The sequence below is a fragment of the Harpia harpyja genome, chromosome 4 (assembly GCF_026419915.1).
Source record: "Harpia harpyja isolate bHarHar1 chromosome 4, bHarHar1 primary haplotype, whole genome shotgun sequence".
Classification (NCBI taxonomy): domain Eukaryota; kingdom Metazoa; phylum Chordata; class Aves; order Accipitriformes; family Accipitridae; genus Harpia; species Harpia harpyja.
Window position 1 is genome coordinate 20,386,812 of NC_068943.1, and position 12,439 is coordinate 20,399,250.

A 12,439-nucleotide genomic window follows, 5' to 3' on the forward strand; every position below is an offset into this window, starting at 1 on the left:
TTTCTTATTTTTGATGAGTAGCATTTAAGCTGTTAACAGTTTTACTGAAGGTTGAAGGATTGTGTAAAGTCACATGCTGTTAGTAAAGTTTATAAAAAATAGGCCTTTAAGAGCAATGTAGAGTACCTCTGGAGTATGAATTGTGTTTCACTAGTAAGTTGTCTTCGATACTGAGAGGTTATCTTGTTAACAATAGGGACATCTGCATGATTTGAAAATTATCAGAAAGACTGAGTGCTAATTTCTATGTCTGTTTTATAGTCATATGCTAATGTGCCACTTGGTTCATATCAAAGGAAGCAAAAACAAATTAGAATTAAATGTCATACTGTATTTTGCTGCCTACATGCATTAATAATATATTGCTCCTGGAAATTTATAATTACTGTGAAAATATGTTTTTTAAAAAGGTTCTTTTTTATGTAAGAAATTTCTCATACATATATCAATGTAAATTACACCAGTTTTTGACTTTTTTGCAGACTTGTCCTCAGTTCTGTCTCTGACTATTTTGCTGCCATGTTTACAAGTGATGTTTGTGAAGCCAAGCAAGAAGAGATCAAAATGGAAGGCATAGACCCTAATGCACTGTGGGATCTTGTTCAGTTTGCATATACAGGTATTGTACTGCATACATTATACTTCCTATAAAGATGTTGATAATTTTGTTTGCTACATGCCAATGAATTGTATTTATTTTCTAAATACTTTTTAATCTCAAACTCATCCCTCAAACACTAATTTACCATTTCTAGAGCTGAATTCAGATTCTTATCTCCTATCTCCAAACTGTTATATATGCCAAGCTTGGTAGGTACAAGAGACCAGTCAAGAAAATTATATATTTTTCTTGGTTTTCAAATACTTAAAAAGAGTGCCTCATATGCATGATTCAGATTACGTGAGATCATTGAAGGAACAGCTGTATTTTTTGAAGAATAGCCCTATATTGCTGTTTTAGTCAAATTTCATTTTAAATAATTACATAAATCTTTTAAAATTTTAAATAATGAAACACTTTAAAAATGTTTTATTATGAGTTGGATGTTGTCACTTTCATTTCTTGTTATAGGCTGGTTCTCTGCTGTGTAATGTAAACTTATGAATAACTCATAACTCAGAGTTAATAACTCAGAACTTCCTTCTGAATAGTTAATATATTTTAATGCATAATAGATTTGGTTTTTATCCTTCTTAAACAAGCTGTTATGCACAATGTATCTGAAATGCATTAATATGAAAGAATACTAAAGTTACAAAATAAAGTAATTAAAAGAGAGGAAATGCCAATAATAAGATTTGTAGTCTGAATTTGTCTTCCATTGCCTATGAATCATGTAAGTATAGAATATATGCTGTTTTCTATGTTTCCTAAAAGACATCCTCATATTGTTTAAATTAACAGTATTTTATCATGATGTTTCTATTGAATATTTGATTATAGCTTCAATTTTAAATGGATAACCCATAGCCTGCAGTTTTAATCCTCTCTAAATACACATATATTAATTTAATCATAAGGTGCTGTTTGCTTTAATATATTTAATCAGGATATGTGCTGTTTATTTTATGACATAATAACTTTACCATCTTAATAGGAAACAGAAACCACAAATAAGCATAATTGAAGTTAAAAATGCTCTTTTTGAGAATCATGTTTGAAAAATTCAGGTTCTAGGAATGTCGTTTATATAGCACTCTACATGTTCAAAGGGTAGTGCCTACTCCCTTCAGTTGTAGTTTTGCCATTCAGGAATGTACATCATCCAAAGGGTTTCAAGCTAGGGATCCATGAAATGAAGAACATGTAAGTAGTTTTTATCAAGCATAGGAAGGATACAATCCAATTACTAGGTATGAGTATAAAATGAATGGCACAGGAATACCAGGGCAAAATCAAGAATACTTTGGCTCAGAATAGCAAAAGATCTTACTGGTAATGTTAAATCATTCTGTAAGAGGAAGGTTAAAGGAAGAGGAACTAAGAGGAAGATGAAGGACAGTGTTGTTCCCCTGGGAACAAAACTGGAAATACGTTAGTATTGGTAGTTAGTAGTTAGTGGTTCTTTAGCCTCAGTTTTCACTAGAAGATGACATGCAAACACACAGCACAGTTAATATTGACAACAAAAGATGGCATATAAGTGTAGATTAAGAAAAGAAAGAAATACAGAAGGAAGCAAAAAAATACTTAAGCATTTTCAATATGGATGAAGCTGTCTCAGAACTTTATTGGTTACCTCTGAGAACTTTGGAGACTGGATGAGGTAATGAAAAACCAGAAAAAGCAAACTCCTTCCACTTTCTGTAAAAGATTAAGATTTTCAGCTGCTTTATGCTCCTTGATTTGTCCATGCCATGTGATGTACGCTGTTTATTATGTGAGGTGGAAAACTTTGAGGTTTCTTCTTGGTGTTAGGTAAATAAGGATCAGCCTTCACAAACACATGAAAAGACAACTCCACAGGTAGTATAATTCCAGTGTTTTCTAATTTGCCTCATGTGAATTTGCATCTGTAATGTTCTTTCATTTAAACTGTCACATAAAGCCCAAACTACCTTAAAAATGGCAACATTATATGCTATCGTAATGTCGCCTTGAATTACCAACTTAAGGTGGTAACAAATGTTGTAATCTCTATAACTTGCAGTGGTAATACACCATTATCCTTTTATTTCTAACCCCTTTTGGAGATCAAACGACTTCAAAAATGTCTTCTTAAATTTACACTTGAAAAGGAAATGTCACAAATACTTGCTGACAAGAGAAGAGTGATGAGATTCAGGAAACATGAGTCCATTTTGCATGCTAAAAGAGAACATGTGTTGGATGCCATGGACCATTCTGGTTTTGATTACTCTGTCTTGCATTTCTGTTCCATCAGGTTCTTTGTCCTGACTTATTCTGATTTATCCTGATTTATTCTCAGCTTGTATCCTTACCTCTTAAAATTCAAGTTAGATTATTTCTTTCTTTATTTCTTTTCTCGGCATCAGATGTCTTATCAAACTCCTAAATTTCCTAGCTACAGTTATGCTAGTAAATTAAACAGTGCTAGGGAACATTTGCAGGCATTGGAACACAATTATCTATATTGATCCTGGCAGTTTTAGCCAAATCCAACTAGCAGTCTCTCTAACAAACCTTAGGTGTAGCCTGGTGTCCTGGCTTTAGTTGGGATAGAGTTAATTTTCTTTCCAGTAGCTGGTATAGTGTTATGTTTTGGGTTCAGTATGAGAAGAATGTTGGTTACACACTGATATTTTCAGTTGTTGCTAAGTAATGCTTAGACTAAGTCAAGGATTTTTCAGCTTCTGATGCCCAGCCAGCAAGAAGGCTGGAGGGGCACAAGAAGTTGGGAGGGGACACAGCCAGGGCAGCTGACCCCAGCTGGCCAAAGGGGTATTCCATACCATGTGACATCATGCCCAGTATATAAACTGGGGGGAGTTCACCTGGGGGCAGTTGCTACTCGGGAACTGACTGGGCATCGACCAGTGAGTGGTGAGCAATTGCATTGTGCATCACTTGTTTTATATATTCTGATCCTTTTATTATTACCATTGTCATTTTATTATTGTTGTTGTTATCATTATTAGTTTCTTCCTTTCTGTTCTATTGGACTGTTCTTATCTCAACCCATGAGTTTTACCTTTTTCCCTGATTCTCTCCCCCATCCCACTGGGTGTGGGGGGAGTGAGTGAGCATCTGTGTGGTGCTTAGTTGCTGGCTGGGGTTAAACCACGACACCTGGATATGCAGACTCACCATGAATGTGGCTGTCCTTGTACAGAGGGCATGAACACTCAAAAGTGCTACGGATAATTCAGTGATAACTCACAGGTGATCAGGGAATTCCTAGAACATGGTCCCAAACTTACTCAGTTTATTGAAATTAAATGCACTTGTTGTTCCTTGGTTAATCATTCTGTTTTCCCATGTTCTTTGCCAGATCAAAACCTGCCCCCTCAAACCTTATTTTTTTCCCTTCCCTTTCATTTCCACCATCTCTCATGATTTATCTGGCTTCATAATTTCTTATCTCTTTTCTTGCCCTCTGATTCCTTATTTACCACCAGTCTAATTCATGTCCCCTTTTCCTTTAAGTGAGTTCACTTTCTTCTTTGTGCTGCATGGATATGGACAAGGGGAACACTGAAAAGTAAAGGAAATAGCCACTGTTCTGATACCGAGCAGTGTAGCAGCCAAGAAAAACTCCCGTTCAGCCTTTTAATCTGTAATCTGGAGCATACATAGTCTAGACAATATCTGGAGAATTTGGCTGCCAAATTCCAATTACTGACTGCACACTATGTGAAGAAGTTTTCAGCAACTCATGTCTGTGGCCAGTTTAGCTCTTTATTCTTTTACCCAAGGAGTAGCAAACCATTTTGATAAATGGGCAGTTATTAACTCTTCTATTTTCTTTTTCCTGTCACTACCTTCTTAGCACAAGGAGATTAAAAAAAAAAAAAAAATTCACGAATAGTTGCTGCTGTTAGAGAGAAGTTTTTCCCTGGGGACAACTGAAGATTTCAGGAAAATACAGCTGAACATGGGCTTGTTTGTAAAAACTTAAAAGTTAAGAGTATTATGCTGTAAATATTTTCAGATATGATTTGAAAAAGGGAACCATTTCCACATTATGTTAACTGTAATTCAGTTAGGTTTATATTTTTTAGAATCTAGTGAAATTATTTCATTTTTATTATGAATCATACATATTAAATAGTTTAAGAATGGTAAAATATGCATATCTGTGAAACGTATTACTATAGATAAATGTATCCTGTACCAATACCAGACCCTTCAGTTCCAGCAATAAAATCAAATACTGTTTCAAAATATCACAATTAAAGATCAGCGAAGGGGAGGTTTTGTACATCAGAGACCTGAAGAAAGATAGGTATATTTATCTGAAAGGAGAGTTGTTAACATCTGCTATATCCATCAGTACAAAAATAGGTAATAATATTAGTTCAGTAACTACCTACACATTGCTTTGTGTGTCTTCAATTTTTCCTTTTAACTCCTGTTACTTAAAATAGTTCTTACCTGTGCTTCCAGAAACATTCATATGCTTCTGAAAGGACGTGATTTTCTGGACTGAGTTTCTGAAGTCTCTGTTCAGTGCCATTTCGTCTAAATCGTTGAAATAGGTGATAACTCCAGTTTGTTCAAAACAACAAAATTATATTGTCTACTTTTTAAAATCATTAATAAAAGTTATTTCTTTTGTTCCTTTCTAAATATATTCTGCAACTGTAGATAGACGAGCCTCTGTGTTGGGCCAGATCATAAACACATTTAACTTGGAGACTTGCCAGTAATAATATCCAATAGTAGATATTTGGTAGCATGATATGAATAGTCGTAATTTGGCTGGCATGTCCTCCTACCTTCCAGCTTTATGGAACATAATTTCATCTACTTCGGTAGTCGGTGATCAAATGTGAATTTGTCTAATCCTTTTGAAAGCATGTGTAGTTTTAACTTCTACAGCGTACTGTGGTAGTGAGTTAACCTCTGTAAAATATATTAATTACTTTGGTATTTCCAAATTTGCTGTCTGATAATTTTGTTTGTTTTCTCATAGTTTCTACTTATGTGAGAAATAACAAATAATCATTCCTTTTCACCTCATTTGTGCAAATCATCACTTTATCTGTTACTATTGTACACAATAAACCCTCATTTAGCAGATTACTAATATCATTAAGAGATTAAAAAACATGAAACTTTGCAACGCAGAGTAATTTTCATCCATTCTGAAATGAATATTTATTACCACCATGTACAACCTATTCTTAGACTTTGTTTAGCATAACTGATCTTGGTTTCAGACAGTATGGAAAGGCTGGTCACTGCTTCACAACCCCTTTGATATTGTCTTTTGTTATTCTAAGCCTTCAGTGACATGAAAAAACAAAACCAAAAAAATAAAAAAATAAAAACCAAACTAAACTCTCAGTAAGATAGTTGACTTTTTTATAATTTGAGTTCTGCAACTCAATGAATTTTGAATCTGGTCAGAAAAGTTCTAAATATTCTTAGGGAGGTAAAAGTTTTATTTTAGAACAAATTTGGCATATTTTTATTCCAGTTATGAAGGAAGAGAAATGTAAGGGTAAAAATATATTTTTGGTGTAAATGTGATTTTGAAGCTTTTTCTAAAGGTTGTCGGTTTTATTATTATAATCTCCTTTAAATATATAATTTCTCACTACAAATGTACTTTTCCCACTAGTTTTAGAATATGGGATGTGAAAGCTGCTTCCCTTTTTCAGTAATGAAAAAAACCCCAAGAACTCTTGAAAACTAGTTCGTGATTGTAGGTCTCAGTTTTTTAAAATAAATAAAAGAAATATTTTTGCTAAAAATATAAAGGAAAGTGAATAGATCTTACGTATTTCAAAATGAGGCTATTTTCCTATGTTTATTTAAAACTTGTAGTGGAATTTAATGATATTTATGATAAAGCAGAATTCTGATCCAGTAGAGAATCAAAATTCCTTTACTCCATGAGCTAAAGATAATATTTTGCTACCATCATATTAGCTTCCATAAGCCTTTCTATCAATCTTGGTTGTTTATTTATTAGATTTAAATCTCTCAAACTCTGTATTTCAGGCGTTCATTTTTTTAAGGGAAAATGTTCAATCTTCTTTGACCTAATTAAAAAGTAGCATTTTTTCCTTATCTGGTTTTGTATTTAGTCATTGTAGTGGGTTGACCCTGGCTGGATGCCAGGTGCCCACCAAAGCCGCTCTATCACTCTCCCTTCTCAGTTGGACAGGGGGGAGAAAATATAACAAAAGGTTCGTGGGTCAAGATAAGGACAGTTTAATAAAGTGAAAGCCAAGGTCGTGCGCGAAAGCAAAGAAAAACAAATGATATTATTCTCTACTTCCCATCAGCAGGCGATGTCTAGCCACTTCCTGGGAAGCAGGGCTTCAGAACACATAGTGGTTGCTCCGGAAGACAAAAATGCCCCACTTCCGTCTCCCTTTACTTAGCTTTTATATCTGAGCTGACGTCATATGGTATGGAATATCTGTTTGGTTAGTTTAGGTCAGCTGTCCTGGTTATGTCCCCTCCCGAGATCTCGCCCTGCCCCAGCCTGCCGTTGAGGGGGGGGCGAAAATGTTGGAGAGACAGCCTTGATGCTGTGCCAGCACTGCTCAGCAGTAGCCAAAACACTGGTTGTTATCAACACCTTTCTAGCTACTGATGCAGAGCACAGTGCTATGAGGGCTGCTATGGGGAGTATTAACTCCATCTCAGCCAGACCCAATACAGTCATTCAAAAGGTTTTCTGTTACAATAGGTCCTAAACAATTTTATTTATCTACGTAGATGTAATAGATAGATATATATAAACAAATAATTATATGTAGAGATCAAATATATATGCATATATTTAAAAAAACTTCTCTGCTACCCTACAAAATAAAGGCTACGTTTATTTTCAAGATGTCCCATTTTCATGATGACATTGTGTTCATTTATTATCAAGAGCAATTTCTTGCATAGATACTGAACCTTTAAAAAGTTTTCCCATGTAAAAAATAACTAAATAATATCTCAATGGGAGACAAAGTAGTTAGGTAGCAACACTAGTGAATTTAATTTAGAAAAAACAAACAAACAAACAAAACAACCAAAAAAAAGGTGTGTATTGTCTCTTTGCCAATTGTGTAAAGTTGGGATATTACTTTATTTGCAAAGGAAAATGAACATTTTGATCAACTTCAGGAAGAGCTTGCCGTCTATGAGAAATCAGCATATTAAATAAATCCAGTCACCTTTTTGAGGCTATATATATAAGTAAAGTTGTACAAATCCTTAAGTAAGATAAAATGTTAATTTTTTTTGCTTGCTTCACTTTTTTTTTTTTAAACTTTTTTTTTCTCCTTTTACAATAGGCAGTTCCTTTGGACTATTTTTTTTATTCTTAAAGAAAGTATTACTCTGTTAAATAAAGGAGTCACAGTACTTTATTATATTATGAAAGGCTTTATAATATGGTAAATTGTCATCCCTGTGTCTCCTAAATAGGTAGATGACAGAGTCATGACACACTGTGAAGCTGGACCATGTTCACTCATGTGTAGAGCAAATAGACTTCTAAATAATTGGCAAGGTAGAATTACATAGTGACCAGCAGAGCATCGAGTCCTGTACAGCCTTGATAAGAGCTGCTCCTAAGTGAAGGCAGCTGTCCATCTAAGAGTAGTAACAAGAAGACAGAAAATTAGACTGACAGAAATACTGATGTAAAGATAGTAAAAGGTGTTAAAGTTTCTGTGAAGATTCAACATGACTAATTATAAAGTTAATGTGATAGATGTACCTATAAAAATACAATTTGATTAAAGCTGAAAAAATTAAGATGTATTAAAATAGGTACTATAAACTCTACGTTAGATGGGCTTTGGGGTTCTTTTGGAAGTTGGGGGTTTTTTATATGTATAAGGATTATAACTGAAGAACTTAATTTTGTAAATAACGTAATAAGATAGTGGCTGCATAGTGTTTTATCTGAAATAAGCACAAAGATTTCTAATTATAAGCTAAATTATAATGTAATTACAAGTTGTATAATTCAAATTCTATATATAGATGTAGATTTCTTAGAAAAATCCTGCATCAAAATTATGTGCTTCTTGTAGTTTGCATAGATCGACAAAGATAAGCCACAAAGGTTTTCCTACTGTTTTTTTGGTGAAGAATATATTTGACCAGTAAAAAATACGCAACTTCAATGCAAGTTACAGGTTTAATCAATCCAGACTTTGCTGCATTTGGTTGGTTTATTCAAATAAACAAAATATGTTTCGTCTGTGATATAACAGAACTATAACAGAAACAAAGCTTCCTCTTTTGCATGTCTGTTAAATGTTTCATGTTAGCCAGCTGAGGAACTCTGAAGCCAACACTGATGTGCAGCAGCTATGTAGAAAGTATGTTTCATTTTTCACGCAGCAAGGTGATTGATAGCAGAAAATCTGGGATTGAGATCCTAGTGCCCTGGGGTACATGGATATGTATTCTTTGATCTTTTTAGAATTCAAGATAAGCAGTAATACAGAAGAGTATTTCTTTACCTCATTTTCTTAGGTAATGCTTCTTTCTTGATCTTAAAACTTGAGTTTTCATTATTTGCAATTATGCTTAAATGTTTTAGATAGGACTGGAACTAGAGATTGAAATTCTGGTATTTTGCTGCCATTGGTGACTCTGGGAGCCTTCCTTTGAAGTTACAACAGAGCTGTGAAGTTACTACAGATTTCCTCATACTGCATCGAGCTATCTAATTAGTAAGCATTCCCAACAGTGATCAGAAGAATAGGCTGGTGCTTTCATACCATTAATGAAACTGAAAAAGCAAAAATCAGTTAACTAATAGAAAACAGAATTTCCTTGATTTATTTATGCACATCTGAAAAAAACCAACAGAGCATGGATCATACATGGAAGAGGTTCAAGCTTTTAATTAGATTTTATTTGGGTGATTCTTTAATTAAAGTACTGTCAACTATCTCCTCTGTCAGTGTTATATCTGATAACTCACACAGGGCAGACAGCAGGGATGTAGCAAGAAAGAAACTGCCTTTAAGCACAAGGACCCTTAGGTTCCTTCAGAACAGAAGCTTTATTAATTAAATATCCCAGGGAGGTTTGTTTTTTGGTTTGGGGGATTTTTTTTTTAATTGCTGAAACTCAGTTGTCTATATGAATAAACAGTGACAATGATTGCTAGCATAGTTTTGGCCTGTGCCAATTTATAATGTTCATACAGTCCAGGGGCTATCGCAGCCACAGGATTGTTCTTCAACATGCAGTTTGAATGTGACTACCACGGTTTGGAGGATGACAGAGTTTAGTGTATAACTGAGGCCATTTCATTCCAGTTAGCCTCAGTGCTAGAGGGAAGTCCCAGACAAGCTTAACTTAATAGATATAATGTAAGGCTGTATATATATTATTAAATGCATCTGCTTAGACAAACAATCCCTAGCTCTTGGGTGATGGTAGCCTGTTTACAGTGTTTCAGGCTACTCTCCTCTAGGAGATACTGATCACATTGAGAACTGGAGTGACCCCTGATACTGTGCATATCGTGAAGGTCTTTGCCGCTACCTCTGTGACATGTTAAGTTCAGGAGTTTGTTCTGTGGTATCATGTTAGAGACCCCTGTGAACATGGACCATCTCTATCTAGGACTTTTTGCAGGAGACTATGACCTGCTGCTGTTCCACTACATTTGCTCTGCCATGTACTCTGCTGAAGTCATGGTTGACTTTGCATTTTCACAGGATAAGCCCTTGTGAATTTCCATTCACTTCAGATGGGAGATCAATTGTTCCAGGAACTCTGGGATGAGTGATAAAAGGACAAGTTAAGGTAATTGAATTGACCTGGAAGACTTTGTAAGCTATTGTGTAATGGAGAGTACAGTGTAATGGAGAGTACAGAAAAATGGTCGTAAGTCATACCAGATGGTGGTAGACCTTGAATAAACTTAATTTCTGGATATGGAAGATCCCTTGTGAAGCTCTCTTCCAGAAGCAGATACTTGTCATAAACCCTTTTCAGGAGTCAATAAAGAAAAATTTGCAGTTATCCACAGAAGCCTTGTTTATCAGGGTTGCTCCAATTTAGGAAGTGGGAAGGTGGCAGTGATCTCATAATCTGCAAAGCCACCATTCAGATTATCTGTCCACAAATGTTGTGCATTGACTACATTTCCAAGACCATATGTACCTTTGCTCCAGTTACATTTCTTACTAGTGCTGGAGCAATTGACAAGATTCATGTTTTCATATAATATTCCTCATTAAGTTCTTATTTATGCATCAGCAAAGCCTTAGTGCAACACCAGACATTATTCCTGGGTTGAATTATCAGCTATACTCTCCATGTGTACAATGCAAGAATCTTCCAAAGTTCCTCACTGTAACTGTAGGACTAGACTGTCATCCTCCTTTCATTTGTAGATGTCAGCCTGCTTGGAATAAAATACCTTCATACACTGCATGTCTTTCTGATCCTGAAACAAACTGTGGACTTTCACGTAATTCAGGTCTGTGGGAAACTGCAGAGACTGCCTGCCTCCTTTTTTTTTTTTTTTTTTTTTTTTTTTTTGAGTAATCGCTGCTCCGAGGACCTTATGTCCCACTGGAGCAGATGTTTTCCATTCCCGTCACTGAAACATTAAGTCCTTGCTCATTCCTGGAGTTACACAATAAAATGAACTGTTACTGTTCCTCCTTTTACCCAGGATACTCCATCAAGGGACAGAATTTGCAATTATGTATTAGGAACCAGCTGTTTTCTCATTCTTTTGGTGCAGTATATGAGAATTTCTTGGAAAAGAGCTCTAAACTGCATATCCATAAATTTTGAGTATTCAGAATGATGGAGACTGTTATGGGGAGATAGCTAGTGACTGTGTCTCCTTGTATTGTGGTGCAACCTGCTACTCCTGAGAAGTCAGTAAGAATAAATTCAGGCAGAATCAGGGAAGCAGTGAGTGTGGAGGGGGAGAACTATAAACTGAGTGCACTGCAAGGTGCATTTTTAAAGCTGTCCCTTGCTAGGTTCAAAGTTCTCCATCTCTGAAGAAAGAATAAACCAAGTATTAATACAGGACATGCCTGAAAAGTATAGGGTTCCTTTGAGTGGAGTGCCATCCTTCTGTGTTGTCATCTGGTGCATGCCATGCTGTTGCCTAAATAGCATCAGTGAAGTGATCAGATAGGCTGCTGTAGCATGGGATACCTCTTTAATGTGGTTCTTTCTGGAGCTCCTGCAGTGGAGACGTGTACCCATATCCACTCTGCTGAGCTCAGCTGCCTAGCTGTGTAACCACAGTTCCAAAAGAAAGCAAAAACTTCAGGAAAATGATAATGGCAGTTTGTAAAAAAGGTCCTCACCTTTCACATGTTTCTCTGCTCCTGTCCCTGCATTGTAAAACTTACCTTCATTCCCTTTCTATTCTGTGCCCATCACACAGCGACTGTGCTGCAATGTACCCACAGAACAGGGTGCGACTGTGGTATTCACTTCTCCCAGTGGTGTAATCCAGCCCAAAGCAAAGCAGATTTCATTAGACTGTAAGGTGGACTCATAAGCAAAAATCTTTTGTTGGCAATTGATGCCTCCACCTCTGTAACTTTTTGTTGTTTAAGTGTGGATTTGAACAGCTCTCTGATACCATAGCACAAGCTGCCAAATCATTGCCTAAGAATTTGAGAAGCTTATTCTGGTAGAAGTGAGTACTGCTGCTTCTGAGCTAGCTTCAGACGTGGAGAATAAAATGTTGGTCCTTCAAACCTGAAGGCTGAGCTCCTTTGTCCTTGAGACATTTAAGACTTTTTTTGTTTGGTTTTTTTTTCTCCCCAGAGGTCAGGGCTTGGTTGTGTTCAGTGTAAT

At 35.7% G+C, this 12,439-nt stretch overlaps 1 protein-coding gene across 1 annotated transcript in view; it reads left to right on the forward strand.

Moving 5' to 3' along the window:
• Positions 1-12,439, forward strand: part of KLHL1 (kelch like family member 1) — a 259,260-nt gene that overhangs the window by 85,615 nt on the left and 161,206 nt on the right. The window contains exon 3 of the mRNA XM_052786007.1: positions 483-619. Coding sequence (XP_052641967.1) covers positions 483-619 — 137 coding nt within the window. The remainder of the gene's footprint in view (positions 1-482; positions 620-12,439) is intronic.